Here is a 26,623-nt window from a genome sequence, read left to right as displayed (position 1 = left end):
TGCATTAGGTAAACAGCAGTTTCTGGGTTAACAATTTTAATTTAGAAAACCATAAAGGCAGCAAGAGTGAACTCCACCCTCAATAGTGTCATTCCATACAACACTAGCAATCTGATGTCTCCCTTCACATCAGTGTTGCCACTAATTTAAAAAGACACACACAGAGAACAGCCTAAACATAGATATCCTATGTCACATCAAATCATGTATTCAGTGGCCGACCTACCAGCAGCTGTCTGGATGTTACACCTGTATCCCACTGTTGTCTCTGACTGCACTCTTTTCCATTTTCTCCTGTAGGTAACTCATTGGCTTGCCACCTGGCCAAGAAAGATGCTGGGACACCATTCCATTGAGGCTGGGCAGAGATCCTAACTTATGTGGGTGTGGAAGAGATCTTTATGCGCAAAGCAGACAAAGGTTCATTGAACTCTCACAGACTTTTGCAACATATCGCCCCTCCCTCTACCCACTGCTTCTCACAAGGACTGGAATTTTACTAATTTATTTGTATGACGGCATCAATAGGAATAATAGCAATGGTAGCTATCAGGTTTCTAGCTCTCTACCATCTGCTCAGGTCATAGGTTGATCTGAAAAGCTTTAGAAACCTAGAATATTCAGAAATCACCATAAACAAGCTCTCTCTGATCTGCAATATTCAGCAAACTGCAGACTGTTGTGCTGGCTTGCATTTCCAGTGGACCCTACGCTACACATCATGTTGATCCTCTGCTGCTTAATAGCACATCTGCAGCATAAAATATAAATAAACTCTTTGGCCTTTTCAAAATGCTAAAGCCAATTTTAATGTGCTCGTCTAGCGTGAAAGATCAGAACCAAACACTTCCCTTTCAACTAGTATGGAAGTCACACGTCAGGTCACATTAGGCTGACTGTTAACCAAAATAATGCTAATTTTTCCCATCACTTATGGAAGAATCAGCTCAGAAGTTTCACTGCCTGCTTACTTCCCCAGCCCCCAAAGAAGACTAGGACAGATATGTAAATTTGACTGCAAACAGAAAGGCAAAAAGAAGAAGAAGAAGAAGAAGAAGAAGAAGAAGAAGAAGAAGAAGGAGAAGGAGAAGGAGACTGTAGAAAACAGCATAAACAGAACTGAAAGCACAAATGGGAATTAAATCTTGCCAATTCAAGCAAGATTTTACTCCCCCCCACACACCTCCCCCCCACTCTCTATATAACTTCAAATATAACTTACCAAAATGAAATTAGAGGCTGGTTATTTTCCTGATTCATACAACCCCTCCACCTCTCACCTGTCTCTTGACCATGAGCATTTCTGTTTGTTTTTATAACACACTCTCTTGTTCTTGTTCTTTCTCTCTCTCTCTCTCTTACACACACACACACACACACACACACACACAAAACTGGCCACTTCATTTTGCCAAAATCTTTTTCTGTTAATCCACAAAAAAGATAATCCCATTTTGCCTAATATTTGCACATACCAATTTATATATCTAGCCACACATTCAGGTACGATTTTTATAATTTCAATAGAGACAGAAAAACAATGGTTAGAATTCTGTTAGTTCCAACTAGAGCCGACCAAATGAATCCATTGTTGAATGGTAAGTCAACACAGTTAAATCTCACTGATTCAATGAGTCTATTTTAATTAGGATAACAACCATTTCCTCCCAAGAATGATGACAGCAACAGCTTTGTCTGCTATACCTTTCTTCTGCTGCATGACTCTGAAAAAGCATGACTATAAGCACAACAGACCAAAAGGATTTTGGCTTCAGTGTGTCAACCAGGTGCATCTGCTCTTCCTATTCATGAGTCTTTAAAATGGACAGGCCTTCAAACAGATTCTATTTCACAGGAGAGTCCTTAAAATAGAAGGCACTGTAAAAAAGGATACATGGCGATCCCAGTACACACACACACACACACACACACACACACACACACACGTATGTTCTAGTCTGCATGCATGCATGCACACACTCTTTCATGGATACATATGCACACAGTTGCTTCTCATCCATCTTTACCAATTTCAAGCTATTTCCAGAAGCTCCAAAAGGGGATTGTTCAATGCTTGTGAGATAATTTAAGAGCTTTCTTTTCACCTCAGTCCTTGAGGACTGTACTCAAAAGTAGATACGCAGATACAACAGAAAGCAGAATATGAGATGCAACCTTTCTTCCAAACTGCGTAATGTCCCTTCTTTATCATCTCCCATTTCTCCATAACTTTTCTGTGAAAATACTTTCCTGATTTCCCTTGGTTCTTGGTCTGTTGGGTTATACTCACACAACACACATCAATTATTCATTAGAAACAAAGTCACCAATTTATTACAGCCAACTTTTTTATTTAGCCAACTTCACAGGTTGAACTTCTCTACCAACCTTCCTTCACAACCTTTTTACTTTCTTGTTGCAAGCAACAAAGGGAGCTTCTTTGTAACACATTCCCAATGATGGGTTTTAAATATTAATGAGGGAAGCCATTTGAAGTCATATGCCTCTGGGAAGCATCTCAAAGAGAAATCTGATTAACAGCACTTCAGTTGTAAAATGGATTTCCTTGGTTATTGTAAAACTGGCTAAGTTCAACAAAGTTAGAACTACTAGACAGGCCAACCAGTTACAGAGAGAGATGAAGAGGCTGTGGTTGAAAGACATTAATTTCACAGCCTCCAACACATATCAGCTTCAAATAACCCAGACTAGAATTGTTTTGCTGGAATAAATGTAACTGTTTCCACAATTATTTGTATAGACCAAGTTTAGCAGGGGCATGTGGCCAGGTAGAGTAGACTCTAGAAAAAGCAGTATTATTTTTACAGTAGTATAGCTCCCTGTCCAATATTCCTCCCAGGTATTTGTCTTGGAGAACCTCTCAGGGAATGGCCTGAACACTGCTGCCGCCTTCCTGTTTGTTTATTAATGAATTAAAATGTTTACTCCACTTATCCAATTGTTCAGGACCCTCAAGCTGCCCTAAGCAATATTTGTGATATAAAGTAGAGACATAAATTTAATAAATAAATGTCAGTCACAAATGACATAAAAGACCTATAAAATAATATAATTAAAAATAAAACACCTATTTGTTCTAAAATTCAGCCAGAGGAAAATCAAAATTAAACCAGGAACCACATTCTACCCAGATTTTAAAAACGTGTCAAAACAGTTATATCTTGATCTGACATCAAAAGACAAATAAGAAAAGAACCAAGGGGACATTCCAATGCAAGAGTTCAAGAAAACTGATACCAACAATATGAAAACCTATCGTATGTACAGACAATTTTGCTGTTGTTAGCTGTCTTCAAGTCAACTTACACTCATGGTGACCATATGAATGAGACATCTCCAAGAACCCCAATCCTCAACCACTCTACTCAGGTCCTGTAGGTTCAGGCATATTACCTCCCTGATTGAGTCAAACTATCTGGCATGGAGTTCTCATCTCTTTCTACCACCCTCCTCCTTTCCTAGCACTAGAGTCTTTTGTAGTGAGTCCTGTCTTCTCGTGATATGGGTGAAGTATGACAGCCTCAGTTTTCTCATCTTGGCAGCCATTGAACACTACCTGTTTAATGACACATTTATTTCTCTTTCTGGCTGTCCACAATATCCTCAGTATTTTTCTCCAGCACCACAATCGCATGGACAGTCCTGATCTTAGTATTCAGTTTTATGTCTTTACACTTATCTAGTTCTTCCATAGCTGCTCTCCCCAGTCCTAGTCTAATAATAATAATAATAATAATAATAATAATAATAATAATAGAGTTTATATCTTCCCGCCTCTCCCAATTGGATTGAGGCGGGATCACAACAGAGTATAAAAAATACAATTAAAACATTACAATATTATTATCACACAAGTCAAAACCACAGCTAAAAACATAAAATCAACCATCATGGGGTCAGATGCTCTCATTCCATACAGAAACAGTCTGTAATTCATAGAAGGTCAGGTGGGTATGCATGTCATAAAGGCTCTGTCTTAACCGCCTTCCTGAAAGTTTCCAGGGATGTAGCAAGGTGGATCTCCTCTGGGAGTCCATTCCATAGTGTGGGGGCAGCTATACTAAATGCTTTTTGGGAAGTAGAAACATATTTAGATGCTGGTATCTCTAAATGTTTCTACTTCCCAAAAAGCATTTATCCTGGCTACAATCTCCATTCTGGTCAATGGTTGACCTAAGGTTGGGGAAATCTTTAACTATTTTAATTTCCTAGTCATCTAGGTTGAATTTATGTAAATCTTTCATGTACATTATTTTTGTTTTCTTAATGTTCAGCATTAAACTTGGCTTAGAACTTTCTTCTTTGACTTTCTTTAGAAATTGTTTCAAGACTTTTAGTTTTCTACTAGTAGTATGCATTATTTGCATATCTTAGATTGTTGATATTCCTATCTCCGATCTTCACTCCTCCTTCTCTGAATCTAACCCTGCTCTGCGTATGATATTTTCTGCATAGAAGTTGAACAAATAGGGTGATAGAATGCAGCCTTGCTTGACCCCTTGCTGATTGGGAACCATTATGTTTCCCCATATTCTGTTCTCACAATAGCCTCTTGTCCTCAGTACAAATTGTGCATCAGGGCAATCAAGTGTAGTCGCATTCCCATGACTTCAAGGTGAGTCCATAGTTTTTTGCATCTTGAGATATGGAGCACAATCTATATTGAAGATCTAAGCCTAAATAGGGGCTATGGCGATGATTCTTTTGCCCCCTTTCTGAGTGAATGTAGTACAAACTACTATATCTACTAGTAATACTGCTTTCTAATCTTTAGAAGAAAAGATAAATTGTCCATGTTATAACTACAGTTCTATGGCAAGACCCTGTTGATTTAGGAACCCCATCTGCATATGTGTATGATTGGAATTGGGGGGGGGGGGGTGGTCAAGCACAGAGAGTAAATTAAAGGTAGGTTCATACAATACTTTTTCCAGTAACTGATTTATAGGGACAATCATCATAATTTAGGATTGTGGGTCCCAACAAATTAAGCAGCTCTCAAGCTTAGAGTTTTGGTGGTTCTTTCATAGTCTTTCCATTTGTAGCTAAACCACTTCCATTTAGATTTTCAAAATAGTGAAACTCCTAAGGAATCATAGAATCATAGAGTTGGAAGAGACCACAAGGGCCATCCAGTCCAACCCCCTGCCATGCAGGAAATTTAAATCAAAGCATCCCCGACAGATGGCCATCCAGCCTCTGTTTAAAGACCTCTAAGGAAGGAGACTCCACTACACTCCAAGGGAGTGTGTTCCACTGTCAAACAGCCCTGACTGTCAGGAAGTTCTTCCTAATGTTGAGGTGGAATCTCTTTTCCTGGAGCTTGCATTCATTGCTCCGGGTCGTAGTCTCTGGAGCAGCAGAAAACAAGCGAGCTCCCTCCTCAATATGACATCCCTTCAAGTATTTAAACAGGGCTATCATATCACCCCTTAACCTTCTCTTCTTCAGGCTAAACATCCCCAGCTCCCTTAGTAGTTCCTCATAGGACATGGTTTCCAGACCCTTCACCATTTTAGTCACCCTCCATGGAAAAATTAGATTGTATACTTCCACCAAAGCACTTCATATGAATTTAACCCTTCTCATAGGTTAATAAATCCCTTGGCAAGCAGAACCTCACAAATTAAGATTGAATATTTTGTCAGTACATATTATTTTTTTAAAAAACTTTAATTAAAGCTGTCTTTAGCAATAATGAAACCCTTTAACATTTAATAATCTAGTATTCCATATTTTTATTTTACACTAAGGATTGGATCCTGTTACTGAAATGCTTTTTATGTAGATTCCAGAAGTCCCTTTCCAATCTGGCTGCTCTTGTCCTACATTTTTGAATGCACATCTGCACATAAAAACTTGTGACTCCAAATTGCAGTGAAGGTTCTGAACATCCCTCCTGCTCCTCTCTCAGAAATCCATCTGATGTCAAGTAACGATGTCCTTATAAACATGGGGACTTCATCCTGTAGACTGGCAATACAGCTTTACATTTATCTTATGACAGCCAGTATAATGTCACAGTTAAGAGTGTTGAATTCAGAAGGCCCTAGCCTGAAACCATGTTTCAACCAGAAAACTTTCTGAAAGGCCACTAGTCTTAGTATTTCTGAAATAACAGGGTTGTTGTGTGAATAGAGGGGAAGCATCTACAATATGTGTGCCACCCTGAGCTCAATGGAGGAAGCACAGAATAAAAATGTAATCCATAAAGACAGTAAATCTTATTTTCCATAACGTGTAATTGTTTTGTATTAATAAACATATTTTGAGAATTTATGCTCATTTTCTGTATGTTCTAACTTTCTTGATTTTTTTCAGAATTTTTGCTCATTTTCTGTACATACTAAAAAAATTTCTCCAACTTTCACCAGGAAACCATGACAAGGAATTCTGGGCTAGTTCTCATCAATCAAATTTGCCTTATGAGTGATGAAGCAGAGAAATGTTCTCTGTCCTGCTTTATTGACGCTATGACTATCCAGGTCTATTCACTACAGTGCCATTTAAACCACCCACACCCTTTTGAAGCATTGTCCTGAGCTTCTCTTTTCATTATGACTATATGTGATATCATTATGTGGGTCACAGTATTGTGACATCACCAGTAAAACCAATAGAAAAAGGAAATCAGTATTCATTATATGTAAAAGTATGATTATCATTTTGTTTTCTTAAAAATATTTCTTGCAGACAAAATCACTTTAATAGTACCTGAAAGTAGTGCTTATTTCCTTGCATCAAATTTTCAAAAGCTTACGGGATGGTAATTTATTTATTTACTTAATATGCTGCCTTTCTCTCAGAGTGGGATCCAAGGTGGCTTACAAAAGGAAATCAACTAAAATCTACAGTATAGTTTTCAGTTATTTGGTTGAACCAAATAAAGTAACATTTTCCATAAATCTGATTCCCAAAGTGCGTAATGCAATTTGTACAACTATTTTAGGGCTAAATCAAGTATTTTGTGCAAACGATCCCTTTAGAGGCTGAAGTGTTTCCCTAAGAGACCTTTCCTGCTGTTCATAATCCAAAATGGACTTCGGTGTCACTTTCACATTTTGTTTGAAAACAGCTCTTTTCCCTATTAACAGTGATGTTCAGGCAGATTTGCATACATGAAAGGGCCAATCCTAGGATTTCCTAGGATGGAATTATGGCAGTTAAAGTGGAATAATAATGCTATAGTTTTTTGTAGAATGAATGGACCCCAGGTTAAAAGGGAGGCCTGAGGTGAGAGAATGTGTTTTGCTAGGAATGTATACCTGCTTCTTTGATCCCTTTCCATGATCTATGGAAACATCATCTTATGATAAATCAAAATAACTAAAGCAATAAACATGAACTGTACACAGGAAAACCAAAAACCATCTTTACCAAAACCACCTCTGCTTTAATAGAGGAGAAATAAAGTAGAATAATTTCTCTCAAAATGAGGCAGAAGCATTTTAGCAGAACCCAACAGTAGTTAGTAAAACAGGGACTAAATGATAATAGTTTAATAAGAAAATGGAGAACATCAACATTAACATATTCAGGTTTTAGAGGGACATCTAAAGATAGCCAATATTGTGACAGGTCAGGCCTATTTGAGAAGACTATTCTGTCAGCCTGGTGCTATTATTAAGAGGAGTCTGTCCTTACAAGTCAGCAGATGCCAAATACTGACTAGAGCACATGAGGAGATAAATGTGGGTGATATTGCATGGAAGTCAGAAAGTGTTCACTAAATGAGCTCTTCAGTTGTGCTTCAACTCTATGTACAGTACTTTATGTTGCAATGATTTTGAAATAAAGGTATTGGGGACAACCAGTGGGCTTTTGTAGCCTTACAGGTGGCCTGCAAATCTATACTAAATAATGGCTGTGAAAAAGAGGACATAAAGTTTCCCTGAGGTGCTCACCACATTCAGAAGAAGCAATCCAAATTTCTCTTATTGTTTGAATATTTTTCCTGAAACGAGGTTTAGCTCTTCAGTAAAAGAGGAGGAAATCTCAAAGCTATACTCTGTTGTATGCATTTCCTTCTTTTGTGTGCACATGAACTGGCTTCTATAGGTAAACACACATGCAATCAATTTCTTTTTCAGGAGACTTTCAAGCATATAGTAGTATAACTGCCCCTCCTGTTGTTGTGTGTGTTTAAGTTGGACCCTAGGGCAACCCTATCATGCAGTTTGCTTGGCAAGATTTGTTAGGCTGTTTACCTTCCTCTGCCTCTTACCTTCTTCTGAGTCTGAGAGAGCATGACTTACCCAAGGTCACCCAGTAAGTTTCCACGGCCAAGTGTAGAACCCTGGTCTCCAGAGTCCTAGTCCAGAACTCAAACCACTACACTGCACTATCTCTCAATTGCCCCTCCTTCTAGCTGCCATCTTTCTGTTGTTTGCAATTCTCTCTGCAGATGCTCGCTTCTAACTCCCCACGGTATAAAATGCAGGAACTTCAGGCAGTCCTCCACCACCCACCCTTGAAGATCAGTCCTTGAGAAATTTATTTACTGCTTGCAGCACTTTCAGACAACTGCAGTCAACTGTCAAATTATCTAACACCGAAACCCCAAGGCTAGACACTTTCACTGTCATGGTCTGATTCAGCACCTTCAGAAAACCACCAGTTTCCTGAAGGAGACGTTTGCTGATGCTAGAAACACCAGCTGAAAGGGCAAGATATACTATCAGATGCTATGCCAGCAACTTTGGCTTGGATGAATTTTTGCTTCTGTATAGCAGACACAAGTGAACTGGTTAAGGTAATTTGTGCAGGAGACACAATGGGCAGCTCTGACATTCTCATCTTTTACACAAGGGCCAAGGGCCAGTGTCTCCATTTAAGCACTGTTTACAGTAATAAATCTGTATCCCTGCATTTGAGCCTAAATTTTTTTTGTGATTTTCAAGGGCAGGTGTTTTCTAAGTCCCACCATCTTCCAAGAATCCTCTTGTGAGAACAGGGGAGAGAGATCCTCAGTGGCTGCTCCTAGGCTATGGGAGTCCTTCCTCAGGGAGATTTGGTTGACCTCTGTCCTTTCTCTTTTTGCTGGCAGGCAAAGACCTTCCTCTTTAAACAGGTCTTGAGCCTTTAACAACTGGTTGGGTTAGAAGGATGTGAAATGGGTGTGCAGCTTATGTAATATGACTTTTGTGTGTTTTTATTTGTTTTACATTAACATTTAAAAAGTAATATTACTATTGAATTTATGGTTTAATGTGTTTTAAAAACTTTTGTACTACATACTGTTTTAGCTGAAACCACCGTGGTGTGGTGGTTTGAGTAATGGATCATGACTCTGGAGATCACATTATCTCAGCCTCAGAGGATGGGAATGGAAAACCCCCTCTGGAGAAACTTAAGAAAGCCCTCTGATAGGTTTGCCTTAAGGTTGCCATAATGACTTGGAAGCATACGATAACAACAACTGTTTTAGCAATTTTGATTTAACTTACACTGTAAGCCGCTCTGTTTACCATTTTGGAAGAAAAGCAGGATGTAAATCAAATAAATACATTGGAAATATGGAAGACAATATGGTGCACTTCACCAGCCACCGAGTGATACATATAAACTAGCCAACAGGTGCCCACAGCATTTAGCCAAGACATTTCAGAGGTTGGCAGCATATTGCCAGTTACTAGTACCACTAATAGCCTTATACTCCCTCGGTTTGCCTAATCTCCTTTTAAAGACAGCTAAGATAGGTGCCATCATACTGGTAAGGTGTTCTTTACACAGATACATCTTCATAGTGTTAGAAGTACTGTACTCCCTTTTGTTTGTCCTGAATCTCCTTTCAAACAGCTTCACTGAATAAATCCAGCTTCCAGAACAGAGGTGGGAAAGCACTGCCAGGAGGCTACATGCAGTCTCAAACCCCAGTTTAGAGGTCCTTTAAGCCTTCCTGGAGATTCTTCAGGCCTCCCAAATGCTTCAAAATTGGGGGGGGGGGGGGGGGAATGCAGGCCAATTTTCCGCTTTTTATTTGCCTCCAGACAGTCATACTTAAAATAGCCAATAAAGGTGGTGGTTTAGCTTACCCATAGAAATCCTTTAAGATCAGCCAAAATAGCTGAAAAATGAAGAAAATAACATCTAGTTCAGTTGCCCATCCTGAAAGGAACATAAAAATACTTCTCTCTGTCTGCTTTCAATTCACTATCCCTAAATTTATAAACCTCGGTTCCTCACCCTCTTTTTCATCTTTTATCTATATGGGAAAGGGACCAAGTTAAAGCAGCACAGACAGCAATCGCAAACTCTCTCTGACTCTCCAGCTCAGATGACTTTGGTGTAATTTGTCAACTAGAATTTGAGCAGGGTGCAATGCCTCAGAAGGAAGCTGTGAAAGAAGCAGCCTGGGGTGACTTTTCCAATCATCTGGAGCATGAGCATTAATTCCACAGTGCCACGCATATAACTACATACTTTGGCTTTTTCTTGAAATGACAACGGCAAAGTCACTGAAGGAACAGTGCAAGTCAGGCCAGTGAGTTCCACCCTGGGGTTGGGGAGAAGGAGATAAAACAACAGGCTGGACAGGGACTGAATGCTGATCATGGGTTGCCAGTTGCCTGACCTTGTTATAAAGTACAGAGGAAAGGAAGACAACTGGAGCAGAAAACAACACGTGCCCCCTACAAGGCTGATCCCGCAAGCTTCTTAGGATCCCTATAATAACCACAAAATGGGTGAGCCGAAAACCAGGCTGCTTTCAAATGAAAATATATTTGGAGAATCAAAGTAAGATTATGATTTGCTTCGGTGTGAATGGAGCATTTGACCACATGAGCAAACATTTTGTCTTTACAAGATTTCAGTTAATCCCATTTCCCCATTCATCTTCATGTTCTATTCTTCTTCTTTTATTTTTATTTTTATTTTCCTCCCTTCCTTCCTCCCTCCCTCCCTCCCTTCCTGTTTATTTGCAGGTAATCACATTCAATTTTAACAGCCAAGCAAGATTCCATCTAATTGATCTGGGAGACATGAATCCAATCACTCAAAAGGCTACCCTACTTTTTCATTTTCTCTCTCTTTTCTCTAGCTCAAGAGAGCTGTATCATTACATGAACATTTCTCTTTCCATTTTAATTCTGTGTTTTCTTCTTTACATATTGTCTGTTCATTATCTCTCTTTCTTTTTATATATTTCCTTTTCATCAAACACAGATGTAACTTGTTTAAGGCATTTTGATTTAGAGTGTTTGCTAATGTCACACTTTTCAATTTTATAGTACAGTGCAAATGTTTACAGCATTTGTGCACTTTGTGTCTCAAGTGTCATATTCTGGCAATTTGTTTCAGTTATTATTTTTACTTTTTCCTCTTTTATAGGCCTAGCACTATTATGCAGTTCATATAAGATTATATTAATATTGTTTTTATCATTTATATATGCTGAAGGGAGCCAGCATGGTATAGCGGCTTGGGTGTTGGACTAGGGCCCTTGGAGAACAGAGTTCAAATCCCTGTTTGGCCATGGAAACCTACTGGGTGACATTTTCTCTGCCTCAAAGGAAGGCAAAGGCAACCTCCTCTGAACAAATCTTGCCAAGCAAACTCCATGATATATTTGCCTTAGGGTTGCCATAAGTCAGAAACAACTTGAAGGCAAACAACAGCATCAGCATGCACTGACAAGTGAAAAAAAGACTGTGATATGCTTTATGGCAATATTCTCTTTATGGTTTGGCACCCAACCCACCATATTAGTGAAGTATGCCTGTAATTCTTTTACAGTGCAACATAGAATCATAGAGTTGGAAGAGACCACAAGGGCCATCCAGTCCAACCCCCTGCCATGCAGGAAATCCAAATCAAAGCATCCCTAACAGATGGCAATCCAGCCTCTGCTTAAAGACCTCCAAGGAAGGAGACTCCACTACACTCCGAGGGAGTGTGTTCCACTGTCCAACAGACCTTACTGTCAGGAAGTTCTTCCTAATGTTGAGGTGGAATCTCTTTTCTTGTAGCTTGCATCCATTGTTCCGGGCCCTGTTCTCTGGAGCAGCAGAAAACAAGCGAGCTCCCTCCTCAATATGACATCCTTTCAAATATTTAAACAGGGCTATCATATCACCTCTTAACCTTCTCTTCTCCAGGCTAAACATCCCCAGCTCCCTGAGTCGTTCCTCATAGGGCAAGGTTTCCAGACCTTTCACCATTTTAGTCGCCCTCCTCTGGACACGCTCCAGTTTCTCATGTCCTTTGTGAATTGTGATGCCCAGAACTGGACACAATATTCCAGGTGGGGCATGACCAGAGCAGAATACAGTGGCACTATTACTTCTCTTGATCTAGACACTATACTTTTATTGATGCAGCCTAAAATTGCATTGGCCTTTTAGCTGCCGCATCGCACTGTTGACTCATGTTCAACTTATGGTCTACTTGGACTCCCAGATCCCTTTCACATGTACTTTCATTCAGCAATATGTCTCCCATCCTATATCTGTGCATTTCATTTTTCTGCCCTAAGCGCAGTACCTTACATTTCTCTGTGTTGAATTTCCTTTTGTTAGCTTTGGCCCAGCTTTCTAGTCTATTCAGATCATTTTGAATGTTGATCCTGTCCACTGGAGTATTAGCTATTCCTCCCAATTTGGTGTCATCTGCAAATTTGATAAGTATGCTCCCAATTCTGTCATCCAGGTCATTGATAAAGATGTTGAATAACACTGGGCTCAGGACAGAGCCCTGTGGGACCCCACTGGTCACTTCTCTCCAGGCTGAAAAAGAGCCATTGTTGAGCACCCTTTGGGTTCGGCCGGTCAACCAATTACAGATCCATTTAACAGTTACTTTGTCTAGCTACAATTAACATAAATATAGCATTAATAGTAACAGAGATATTGTGTAGTCTGTTAACACCTATTTTTCTCCTATTAGAAATAAATTATTTAGCATCCTGTCTCTCTTCACTCTGTACCAATGTCGATAGTCACTCTGAGTCCTCCTCTGTTAAGGATTCATATCTTCTTCTCCACCTCACAGGAAATCTCTCCTCTCTCTGAATCTCTCTTAGTTACATGAATTGACTCTGCCAAATAATTCTATACATGAAATAACAGCCATTGAGGGTCTTCCCAGGTGTGGCTTCAATTAAGATTACCATAGGTGGCAATTTATGAAATTTTGACTGGTAAAGCCATGTGATGGTGAAGCTCTTTGTGAAATGTGAAAAAAAATCTTTTGAAATGTGGCCACAACTTCATGCTGTTTATGAGGCTTTTAAAAGGCAGTTTAAACCATTTGTTTTAAGAAAGGCATTCAGTTTCCTGTCAGGATTTTTTAAAAATGAAATGAGTTTCTACATATCTTCTTAGACATCTTCTCATTAAAAGGAACATCACTCCAGCCCAGCTGTTTGAGAGGGAGGCTTGCCTGTGAGAGAGTTCCATTAGAGTTGCATTTGCTATTATTATATAATGTTTGTGGGAGTAAAGGGACCATGTTCTCTTCTTATTGTTTTATTTCTGTATTGCATTATTGTATTGTCTTTCTGTTATTTTGCTGCCAAGGGAATGTCGGGAATTGCCATCTAGATGTCATGCCTTAATTATTACCATGTTGTGTATTTTAGATTTTGGATTTTGTATCTTTATTAGGCATTATGCTATGTTATGTACTTTGCATTATGTTTGTTGTTTTCTTTATTATGTATAATTATTCTATTGTTATTATGTACGTTATGCCACAATTGGTGGGGAAGCTATATTTTTTGTGTTCAATACCTTTCTTTTGTAATCCGCTTTGATTCCACGAGGAAAAAGTGGAATAATAATAATAATAATGATAATAATAATTATTATTATTACTTCATGCTCTTTTTTAAAAAATTAATGGGTTTATTTTTATCGGTTGTCAGCCAACTTGGGTGTTCAGTGATGTTGGGACAGGGTTTTTAAATTAATAAATAAAGTGTTTCAGACAGGAACAGCAAGGAGGAGGAGAGACATATTCTGAATTCTCCTAAACATTTTGGGCAGTCTTCTCTAATACCCACAACATATGTTGCACATTCTGGCTGGGCATTATAGAAGTTGTAATCCAATTTATATGGAGAGCCCTACACTGGAGAACCCTGTTCTAGGAAGTGAAACTGAGAAGAAATTGCTATGTGCTTTCAAGTCAACTCCAACTTCTAGCAATCATATTACAGGGTTTTCTTGGCAAGATTTCTCCAGAGGATGTTTGCCACTGTGTTTCTTTAAGGCTGACAGAATGTGACTTACCCAAGGTCATCCAGTGTGTCCCTCTGGCTGATTTGGGTTTAAATCTTGATCTCTTGAGGACTTAGTCCAACACTCACACCATTGCACCATATTGGTTCTGAGAAAAATTGGCATCTTTTTACTGCTCACATGGGGGACAGTGGGTTTGACTTGGAGGTCTTAAATACACTACAATTTTGCAAGGCCATTAATGATTTCAGCTTTCCCCTCTCATCAGCAACAAAGTTAAGCCCTGCTATCACAAGGTCTCATATATTTCCTCATGGGATTCAAGAACATCAGAGGATGCAATGTTTAGAGCCTCTCCCCATAGAATGCTAGACAGAAGAGAACCCCACATCATTTCTGATAACGGAACCTATTTCCCTCTCAGATTTGCATTTTTCTGGTCTCTGTAAAGATGGCTTTACTGAATCAATATATCATTTTGTGGTTTTTTGACTAATTGATTCTAATTTTTTCTTTGAGTAGCTGTTTATTTTTAAATGCATAGATTACAGTTTGAAAGCTGTTGAATATTTATAACAAAACTGATATCAAAGCCCTAGATATAATGTGAGATATAAAATAAATGATTTCAAACAAACCTCATTCAAACTCCTAAGTTTAAAAAGAAGTATTCTGTTCTGCTCAGAAGGCTACTTTTGTGAAGGGAAGATAGGAGACCAGCAGAATGCACAGACCCACATTGTTGCATTGTGCCCTCGGTTTATGGTCAACACGACGGCAAGACAAAGCGATGTCTGAAGCAGGCTTCATATATTTGCCAAACTGAACAATGCTGTTGTCTGATATATGTTTTGCCTCCTCCTTATAACCCTGGAGGAGACTGCAAATAGCAGCCTTGGAAAACAGCCATTCACTTTCCCTGGAATGGTACAAAATCAGCTGCTTGACATTCGTTCATGTTTTAAATTACTAGCCGCAGGCTTCATTGTCCATTGCCTAGAAACCCAAAGAGCAAAAAGGCGACTTTGACTGCATATAATGAATGGGTGAAATGACTGGTTCCATGTAACAGGAAGGTCCATTTGTTCAAAGCTTTTGTCCAGTGACCTCTTGGCACAGACAACTAATTGTCCTTCTTTCTCTCCCCCAAATGGGATGAGATGACTCAATATGAGTGGCTACAAGAGCATCACAAAGGTAAGGACAAATGGTCCACTCTCTGTCAGCATGTTCTTCAGTCAGGGAACAAAGGAATCATTTGATCCAGTTAAAAAGGACTGGCTTATGAACAAGTAGAACTGACAGTCTCTTCCACACATAGTGAAGTGTAGCTTTTGAATGTTATGGAGAATTGAGTATTACTGGTTGCATTATAAACAGGATGGACTGAGATACAGCCTATATTAAATAATTGAAAATAATGAATAAAACGTATAAATACAGGCCATTCCCAACACATGGCACATTCAAGCAAATACTGGGAACCAAGCTGAGATTCATAGAAAACCATACAATATAACGATAATATATTATTGTGATATTAAAAAGTGTTTTGTAATTTTAACCGATTGCACAAGTCTAGAGCACTTTGCTTACAGAGCGGTTCACAAGTGTTAAATATAATCTGAAAACCCAACACTTTAAGCACTGGGCTATCTTTTTAGTTTTCCCTTCATTCCCGCAGTGCAGGCAGGAATAACATTCTGAAGAGGCCTGATTTATGGCTGTGGCAGCCATTTTAAGGTCTGCACAATAACTTAGGCTAGGGAGAAATCACACAGTGATTGTGATGACAACTTCAGCCACACAGGCCCATTGCTCCTGTGAAAGCTATTGCTATGCCCTCTGCTTGACCAGCTGCCTGACAGGACCACTAAAAAGAGCACTGAATATATAAAACTGGATTCACTGGACCAGGAGCCATGTTTTTATTTCCCCACGTAAGTCATGGGCACTGCACTGTAGGGAAATTAACAGCTGCCACAAAGGGGAAGTGAGTGAAGAGTATAGATAAAACCTTGGTAGGGTTTATTCCACTCAGACTTTTCCCACTCATGGAAATCCTGCAAAAAACAAAACCAGTTTCCTGATAGGGGTATCAGCTGGAGGAGCCCTCCTGCAGCTGCACCTTGGATGGCTGGTTTCAATCCACCTGAGTTCTTCCTGCTGAGGAAATGTAGCCGTTCCAAAGTCAAAGGAGCCTGAGACAACATTCCAAATGTTGACTGAATAATATAACAAGGGATGCTGTCAGGATAGCATGCTATCCAGACCACAGATGGATCAAGAGGTAGCCATCTTATCCCTCTGCCCTTCCCTCAAAGGTTCCCAAGCCATGCTATATTTATATTAACAAACCATCTATCCAGCCATTCCTTTATTTATAACCGCCCTTCCCCCCTAAATTGGGACCCAAAGCAGTGTTAGAAAGAGAGAAAATTACAGTACACATATGATTAAAAACATATACAATATATGGTTAAAAAACATACACAACTACATGACATAATAGAACTTTCTCCGGCATGGCAAATAAGTAGTCTGATCTCTTTTATTTTTTTAAAAAAGGGATGTTGGGGAATAATGTTTATTTAGATCAAGATATATGTGTTTGTGGGAATATTTCACATGCCCACACCAACTTGCTGGAACTAAAATTACCTTATTAAATTACATCCAGTACAGAAGGCTCCATCCCTCTTGTCTTTAGGTTCTATCGTAATAAAGTTTGGAATCAATTTGGGCTTTCCATTGCTATTCCACTCCTTTCCCAATCATCTTAATCAGTTAATTTCAAAAAGATGATTAAATGATAAAAAAATCATTCTGAATAAAGAAAGCATGGATTTCTTATGCAACATGACATATTCATCGGGTAAGAACATAATTAAGCCTTGGGTACAGCACCAATCCATTACCTCTTCTAGCCTCCGTCTTTGTTCTTTCTGTTCTTCAATCCTCTTTTGCCGTTCTGCCAATAATTGCCGTTTATGTTCCTCATTCTCCCGTTGCTGCTGTTCCAGCTGTTGCCGACGGAGGGCTTCTGAGCGTTCCTTGTTTGCAAGTTGAAGTCTCAAAAAATCCCGTCTCAGTGTCGACTCACCAGGTAGATTTAGGATGGAGCTTCATGAGGAAAGGTAAATATTTATCATTCCAGAAGTACATCTGTATGAAAGTGCATGAAATACAGAGGTATTCTCTAACTATGAATATCCATTCCTATGCTCCTGCCAGTCAACACTGCATTATAAAAATAATTCAGTCTACATGATCATCTTGTCCTTATGAAAATAATGGAGAAAAGTATACTACCATGTACATTTCTCACTGTTAGTACTAAGCTAATATTATCTGGGACATCCAGACATTCATGCTTTGCCATTTTATTTGTTAAGAAAATGTGTGTTTGAAATACAAATCATAAAGAAACCTAAATAAAGCATTGCGTACCAGATCAGGGTTACTTCATACATCTTACATATACTGTGCATACTATTGGCATATTGACCTTCATTAGCATTCATTTATTTGCATCTAATACAAAGAAGTCTCAAGGGTCATCGATCCTGCATGCAATAGTAATATCATTTTTTTTCATTTTTCTGGAGGATTATGGTATTCAGAAAGAACTTACTTAACACAAGTCTCTCAGCAATTCCATTTAAAGTATTAAGACTGCCACCCTTCATCACTGTGTTAAACTTTACAATTGCAGCTGACTCAAGTAATAAAATGTTATTTGGGGCTCCAAATGAAGGTTGGTATGTTTGGATTTTTCCATGTAAAAATCCTGTTCGCATGTAAAAAATTAGCATATCTGGGAGATTTGACTCCAGCTCCTCCCAGCAATGCAGTTTTTAACTTTTTCATGGAGTAAAGTTGCACATGCAGCCTGAAGAGGTATAGACCAAGACAAGTCACACGTTATCATGTTCTTGCAAGTACCAATTGAAGGTGGCCAGCATTTTCTGTAATAACATATCTCTTCTAGAATGAGCACAGCTAGTAGCTGTCATGCAGAATCCAAAAATATTCACTATAGCAAGGGCGGGGAAACAATCTGAGATGGTGGGCCAGATTCCCACCCGACTATCACTGATGCACTTGTCCAGAATCAAGTGTCCTTTCCTTTTTAAAAACAAATCAGCATTTTATAGCAGACACCTCATTTTTTCCTGATCTGGTGATACTAGTGACATGTTGAAATTTCTGTCAGCAATATAACTCCATTCCTTAACATGCCCAAAGGCTTGTGATACATCATACCTGGTTAGGAGTGTGAGGTAAGCAATAATGAATGGCAATCCAATTTTAGACAGAACTATCCCCGCCACACCTATTGGGTGTCAGTCTGCCCAACACCAACAAATCTCCACATATCATATTCACCTTCTTTTTACCCAGTGCAACTTAGAACACTCCACACAGCCAGGAATGGACAATTATTTATTACCTGGGTTCTCCAGAGTCATTTTCTTCCTCTTCCTCCTCGCTTCCACTGTACTCGTATTCAGTTTCATCTAAGAACATAATTGAATGTCAGTGCCCTTTACGGAAACCATTAGTTTTTCTGCTAGATGAGGGCCCCAGGGTTCTGGTCTGAGAACAGCAAACTTTTTTCATTTTAATATGTGGCAGGACTGGGTAGGAATCAATATTGTTTCAAGCATGACTTCACCTTACCAAACAAGGCTGAACCTAAGGAGAGATTCAAACCTTGCTAATGAGTTGGTGTTTAGCTAGTGTTTTTAGACAGTTGTAGGGGTCTTGATTTGACAAGTTGGGTGTGTCTGCAGAAGGCAATGGGGCTTGTTGGTTTAATTAAGAGCCTCTGATCTTTCCTTTTATATTTTGAATCTAGATTGGTTTTCATCTTAGGGGGGGGGACATGGCAAAGGCAGGGAAAGAGTGATGTGTTAATTTAAAATATTTTATAGGAATTTTACTGGCATTATAGAAAATTCAATAAATTCATATTCTGAAGTAAGTAGGTTGAAAAAGCATTCATTCAACAGGCTTGGTCTGATAATAGCTCTTCATTTTATGAGCCTATTCAATCGAAATCAAATCTGTTGTTTCAAAAAGCATACCACTTTTATAAATATTATGACATTAAACACTACAGTGTAATAAACCTGGTGATTTGTTGTCTGTTTCTCTGAAACATTCATAGCACTTTTACTGTGCTATATAACTTAGCAAAATGAAAGGTAACTTGATGGTTTATCCAGAAACACTAAAAAAAGATTGTTAATACCAAATTATCATGGTTCCACATTGTTGTTAAGTTGAACTGCTGCATTTAAGTACACAGAAGCCAAACCATGTCTGCATCATGGTTATGATTACATAACCACCCAAGAATATTGTGTCCTGGCTGGAAATGAAAATCCATTAAAAAGATATCACTGTGTCAATTTAAACCTGAACAGTGGCAACTGAAGCTTCCAAAGAAACATTGGCCTGTTACAGACAGCCAAAATAAAGCTGCTTCGAGTCACAGTGGAGGTATGGTGTTTCAATGATGCAAGCGTCCTAAGAGTCCAGAAGTCACACCAAAGCCATGCACCAGCCTGGAACGTGGCTTTGGTGCGGCTTCTGGACTCTTAGGACGCATGCATCATTGAAACACCATACCTCCACTGTGACTCGAAGCAGCTTTATTTTGGCTGTCTGTAACAGGCCATAGACTCTTAGAGGTGGAAGGGATCAGAAGGACCATATAATTGAAACCTTTACCATGTATAAATACACAACTCCTGAAAGATGACCATACAAGTTCTGTTTAAAGACTTCCAAAGATGGAGAGTCTAATACCTTTCAAGGCAATTTATTCTACTGTTGAATAGCTCTTATAGTAAAGTTCTTCCTAAAAAGTTTATTCCTTTGTAGAGGTGGATGCTAAAGTAAGTAGCTGAACAACATGAAGAATGAAATTGGATATATGCCCTGAAAGGTGGCTTCTCTCCATTTGAAAGCATAATCTAGGAAGCATAATCATGGGTCGAAAAGAACCGTTTTTCGCCACCTTTCAGGCAGCTTCAGAGTGTGGTGTTTACATGTCACATGTCCTGAAACTGCCCTGGCTGTTTACACATGGGCCAGCTTCCGAGTGCACTGGCAGAGCAGTGTTTATATGCCGCCCACCGCAAGAGAGCATTAAAGCAGCTTCTGGCCACAGTGGATTGGGAAAAGCTGGCTTTTTGCCAGGTGAAAAGGAATGGTTCTTTGCTGCTGCTTTTTGGGCGGCTTCAAGGCAGATTGGGGCTGCAGTGTGCAGTTGCTGCGCCTCCAATCCGGCTTCGGAAGGTGTGGCTTCAAACTGCCCTTTCAGGGCTGTCTATTTTGACCCCATATCTCTTTTTTCATTTGTTTTGGAAAGTCTTCCAGTCTATCTCTACAAATTCTTATTTTCCTTAGTTCCAGGAATATTCTACTTTTCCTTCCAAAAGTGAAAGCCAGTGTGGAGGAGTGGTTTCAGAGTTGGATTACAACTCTGAAGACCAGAGTTTGAATCTCCACTCAGGCATGGAAACTCATTGGGTGATCTTGGACAGGTCACACTTTCCCAGTGGTTTGGGTGATGGAATAGCACCCCTGGAGATCAGAGTTCAAATCCCTGCTTGGCCATGGAAACCCACTGGGTGACACTCTCTCAGCCTCAAAGGAAGACAAAAGCACCCCCCCAACAAATCTTGTCAAGAAAACCCTGTAATAGGTTCACCTTAGGGTTGCTGTAAGTGAGAAACAACTTGAACACACACAACACAACCACACACCTTCCAAAAATAAGGTTTTCTCTGACCTCTCATGCAATATATAAAAAAGCTGATGTCAATCAGGACTGTATGAACACTTAACCAACACAACCAACATAATACATAACCAACACAATGCTCCCTAAAACACATTTCTTGACTTACCTTTCTCTCCACGTTTTTTCTTAGTCCTATCAATATGGTCCTTCAGCTGAATGCGGACTTGCCTTTCATTAGGCTGGTCTCGAATAAATGGATGCTTCATCAGCTGTTCAGTGGTTGGTCTCTGGCCATGATTCTTTACCAAGCAGCTTTCAATGAAAGACTGGAATTTTTTTGACCTACGCATTATCAGGAGGAAAATATGCGAAAATAGACAAATGTTAACATTTACTAGTATAGATCTATTTGGCCCAGAATAGGAGAGCACCTATTTGATGGGCAACTTAGAAAGTCAAGCTCAGATAGGCAAATTAATTCTCAGTTAACATCAAACTGACTTGGAAAAATGAGCTGAGCAGAGATACAGAAAGCCTATGAAAATCTTACTAAGGAACATTGCAACTTCTACAGTTCCTAATAGCTCCAGAAGTGTTTCTTCCTGGCATACCAACAGCACATCACAGAGAAGGTGAAAAAAGACTAGCTCTTCATTTCCCATGGCCACAGCTACTAACCTGACCAAGCATCCAATCTTATATACTAGGAGCTGCCATCACACAGTCTGTAGGCAATATGAAGCCCTTGAGGCTATTTCTGTGTATCTCTTGCTTCTCCAACTTTCTGCTGTTGATGAAACCAGACTGAATTTTGATGGCTGGCCTTCCATTCCAGAAAGGAAGGCGGTACACTCTGGCCTGAAGACTGGTAGAGCTCTATGGTAAAGGGGGGGAGCACTGGCATCCTGTTGCATTCTACAGTTGGTGCCTAATTTTGGCAGTAACAGGAACCACATGGCAGCAGTAGGGAAGGCAGCAACAGTCATACTTTCATAACACTGGAAATATCCAGTATGGACTCCTGACCCCTAGCAGTTGCCCATGATACTATATTAAAAAGCATAAATACCACTGCGTGTTTCCTTATGAACACACCTGTACATTTCTTGATTGAAAACTAGGTGGTTCTGGGAGGACTAAATAATCTGTAAATCCATATTGGGCTTAGATTTAATTGGATAAGAGTATGATGTACATCTGAAGTTTATAGCTTTTCTAGCTTCTCTTGAAACAATTTTCAATTTGACCCTTCCAGAATTGGGGCAAGTAAAAACCACCAAGATATTTGGTCCTGTAACAGGCACGATTAGGTCAATGTTTTTGACTGACTTTTAAAGCAAATTAGATTCGATATTGACAGGCATGTGTTTCTCCCCACATAAACTGCACATTTTGAGAATTATGCAAGATTTTGAGAAACTGTGCAGCTTTCCAATCAAAACCCATACTTACTGTCTTTTTTTTTTTTGCTACAGATAGAAAACTAAACAGCTACCCAAGGAGAAAAAACCCATTACTTGCGTACGTTGTTTTTCAGTATATACTTGAGAAAAGTACAGAACATGTAAAACTAAATGCATACTATGCCCCTTTACAAACAATATAGTGAAGTGTTCAACATATGGGCACAGCCTTTGCTGGTTCAAACGTTGCACAATCCAAATGTTATGCAGCACAATAAGAAACTTAGGCAACGATGGTGGGTTACAGACCACCGAAAAGCGGCGGCCTGCACCCGCCCCTTTCCCAGCCGGATTGGGGCCTCCGCGGCCAGAGTGACAGCCGCTGAGGCCCCAATCGGCCGCTTTCCAGGCTGCGGGGAAGCGGCAAAAGGCCCCTTCCTCACAGCCTGGAAAGGGGTGTCCTTGGGGCTTCAAGCCCCAAGGACACCCCACGGCAGCGGGGAGGAGGAGAAAGGGGCTGCTTGGCCCCTTTCTCCTCTGCGTTGCTGGGCGCAGCCGTCCGAAGGCTGCGCCCAGCGATGCAAACAGAAAAGGAGCTCCATTTCGGAGCTCCTTTTGTGGCCGGGGAAGGGGCACACTATTCGCCCTGGTGCGGCGTGACGATGTCACGTCCGCGCTGCCCCATACAGAGGTGGCGCGGTCGTGATGTCGTAATGGCGGCGGCCGTGTGGAATGTCCGCCGCCATTTTGTGCGCACTCTGGGGTTGGGGGCATCCGGAAAGGACCCCCTTTCTAACCCTAGCATGCACGGAGCGCGCACTTTAAGGCCCATCTGTAACGGGCATAAAGCTGCAGCCACACATGGTTTTGTTGTGAAACACTGCTGCATTTTCCCAAGTGTCTCACAGCTATGGGATAAAAAACCGTTTGATTATTGTCAGTGTATGTTTTTGCCATATGGACTTGGCAAAATCAAGATTTACAATCCCTATTTCAGGTTCATTTCTGGTTTCAGAGGGGGAAAAGAAGTAGCTTCTGGTAAATGTCTGAGAGACCAGGCACAGAAGGGAAAGAGTTCAGAAACCGTCTTCTATGGACTTACTTTTCTATTATAGACCTCATCTCTTGTCCTATACACTGTAGGAATATTAGCTATTGATATCAACCAGAATTCAAAGATACAGCTGTTTTAGTCTGTGGAATCAGTATGTAGAGAGATCTTGTACCACCTTTGATACTAACTGAATGAAACAAATTGGCAGCATGAGCTTTTGTAGACTTTAGTCTACTTCCTCAGATGCATTTGGTGGACTGGAAGCCATGTACAGACATATATATGCTATTGATATGTGAGGATGTAAATTCAAAATATAAATCCTTTGAGTATGGAAATGAAGTTGTAGATTCAGTATTAACAATGGTCATTAATACTGAACCTGCAGTACACAAACCTTAGAAAGAAACAGAGATGTGAAACAAAAGGCAGGCATGCTCTCTTGAGTCCCCTCTCATTGAACACTTTACAACCCTTGAGACCCCTTTATTCCCAACATATATGAATAAAGATAGCCAAATGAATGAAGGGCCTAACATGTCTGATTTGGCTCTAATACCACCAGCCTAAAATTGGAGTAGACAATTAGATTCAGCATGGAATATCACATTGGAAATATACTATCCAACAAAAGCTAGGTGTTAGATTGATGGCTTCTGAGGTCCCCTCCAACTCTACAATTCTATGAAGGAATATAATGTTTAATGTGTACAAACTAACTGTGTGTATGCAATTTCCATAAAAACGTTATGTCAAAAGCCCTGGTCCATTCTGTTCCACTAATACTCATGGTTCTTAATTCCTCAGCAATTGCTCTTCGAAGAAATAATGGCTTCTGAATCTGGAATTTTTGGAGACTCTCTTTTTCCTGAAAATGAACAAACTACTGTATTATATTTTCAGACCATGTGACTGAATTTTTAGAATTGCTTTCTCAAGCTCTTCTACTATTATAAATTCTTAGAACTCATTTTAATCCTATTATAAAACACAAATGAGTAGTAAAGATTTACAATAAAGAGAGATTTGATGGACTCCCAACACAGCATGTGGCTTTGGTAAATAAGAAAATTAGTCCAAATTAGTGCTGACAGATAAGACCAGAAATCTACTAGTGTAGAAAAAAAGTTTTATCTTCCAAAGCTGACAGATTTATAATAGCTGCTGCTCTCAATAATAAAGAGGGATAATAAAGTAATAACTTGGGATTCAGAAAGTGATTAAAATAAACAATGTGAAGATGCTCACCTCTTCCTCAATATACAAATTAATTGGCACATTCAAGAGGTAAAATAAAAAGTATGAAGGAGAAAAAGTTGGGAAAATAAATATTTTAATCAACTGGTTGGTTTACATATTCATATGTTATTACTGTACTAACAGGTGTTTATTTGTGGATATAAATTTATTTTATTTTATTTATTTTTCATTTATTGAAATGACCATCAGAGGTATAACATAACACTAAAAACCAAACTTTCTTTCTGCCTCATATGACCTCAAATACAGAAGCAATTTTACTAAAATTATAAATTCCTTTACCAGTTACACAGTGCAAATGAAAGATGGACAAGTATTTAAACAGCCAAGGTTCAGTACTTCAGTAGGTGGAACTGGATGCCATGATTCTGTGTTATTTTGCATATGTGTGTGCGCTCATGCTTTTGTGTGTGTAAGAAAGAGGCTAATATAATGATGTCATATCAGACACTTAAAAATGTTCATTTTGCAATGCACTTATGCTCCCCATGGAATACAGAAATACTTTCTCAACCCCTTCGCTGCAGAGATACGTATGTGTACATGAATGTCCACATCTTCAGAGGCAAAGGTCAATATAATGTGCCCTACCATCTTTATGGTTTCAAATCAACTTATGAATGAGCCACAAGTGTCCAATGCACTTGGCAATGTAGTTCTGGAATACTGAATTCCACTTCAATGTATGAAAGTCATATTGGATTTATGGGGGTGGGACACAGTTGGCTTTATTCCAAAGCACTTACATAAATGAAGTTATAAAAGCCTATAAATAGATGCTGTGGTCAATTTCCAGCTTTTCATCTGCCATAAAATATTGAAAGTAAGATCAGAGTGACCTTGAACAGCAAAATATAATCTGGAACACTCCCTTTCAAGCATGAAGTAAATATGTGTCATAACAAACATCATCTGATTGTGTGAAGTTGAAGGCTTTCATGGCCGGCATCCATAGTTTTTAGTGGGGTTTTTGGGCTATGTGGCCATGTTCTAGAAGATTTTCTTCCTGACGTTTCGCCAGCATCAGTGGCTAGCATCTTCCAGCCACAGATGCTGGCGAAACGTCAGGAAGAAAATCTTCTACAACATGGCCACATAGCCCAAAAAACCCACAAAAAACTATCATCTGCCTCTTTCCTATTATAAATCTATCTTATAAAACTGTAAGTACAGGCACACCTCAGTCATCAAAGCCTCTGAAAAAGAACTTTCTTTCTACAAAGTCTTTCTATACCTAGCCAGCCCCTCTCCACCTTTTCTTTCTTGTCCTCTGAGCTTGAGGTTTTCTACCAGACCTGGAATTGGAAGGATGAGGGCTGGAGCAACACAGACCTTCAGTGCTTGACTGAAGCAGTGTAACTGCAGTAAACAATGCAGTAAAACTTGAGCTGGGAAAAAATGGGATTCTATCTAGCTGATCCCACTGTAACTACGTGTGCCTGCTTACAACAGGCAAGATAAACAGTAACTAACTCCAAAATCTCTTATTGAGAATGCATGAACACCAAATTGGCAAAAAGGGGGAAATCAGATAATAATAATAATAATAATAATAATAGGATTTATTTATATGCCGCCCAATCACTGAGAATCCGGGCAGCTTACAACAGAGGGAATAATAGACAGTTCCCTGCCCTCAGGTTTACAATCTAAAAAAAAGACTGTCTCATATTATGGGAAGGCAAAAGCTTTTGCAATTTGCCCGAAAAACCCACAATTTTTTTTAATTTTTTTTTTTGCAATTTGCCTTCCCATAATATGGGATGGGATATATAGTAGTGACAGTATGTTTTCAAAATAAATAAATAAATAAATAAATAATGATTTCTTTATAACCCACCCAATCATGAGGAATCTGGGCAGGTTACAACAGTAAAAATACATTAAAAATACAATAAAATTCCCATTCCTACCCCTAGTAATGATGTTTTTAAACTTTTTATATTGT

At 39.3% G+C, this 26,623-nt stretch overlaps 1 protein-coding gene across 8 annotated transcripts in view; it reads right to left on the bottom strand.

The window, feature by feature from the left end:
- The window catches only part of TNIK (TRAF2 and NCK interacting kinase), a 361,859-nt gene that overhangs the window by 100,415 nt on the left and 234,821 nt on the right, over positions 1 to 26,623 (bottom strand). For all 8 annotated transcript variants that reach the window (XM_089508843.1, XM_089508847.1, XM_089508849.1 and 5 more), the window contains exons 10-12: positions 21,125 to 21,300; positions 18,655 to 18,721; positions 17,120 to 17,324 (exon numbers count right to left, since the gene is read on the bottom strand). In XM_089508843.1, the coding sequence (XP_089364969.1) occupies positions 17,120 to 17,324; positions 18,655 to 18,721; positions 21,125 to 21,300 (448 nt within the window). The remainder of the gene's footprint in view (positions 1 to 17,119; positions 17,325 to 18,654; positions 18,722 to 21,124; positions 21,301 to 26,623) is intronic.

This window comes from Sceloporus occidentalis, unplaced genomic scaffold (genome assembly GCF_023333645.1).
Source record: "Sceloporus occidentalis isolate IW3139 unplaced genomic scaffold, rSceOcc1.0.p SCAF_2, whole genome shotgun sequence".
NCBI classification, from domain to species: Eukaryota; Metazoa; Chordata; class Lepidosauria; order Squamata; family Phrynosomatidae; genus Sceloporus; species Sceloporus occidentalis.
Note: the sequence above shows the minus strand (reverse complement) of the source record. Positions and strands in the feature narration are given on the sequence as shown.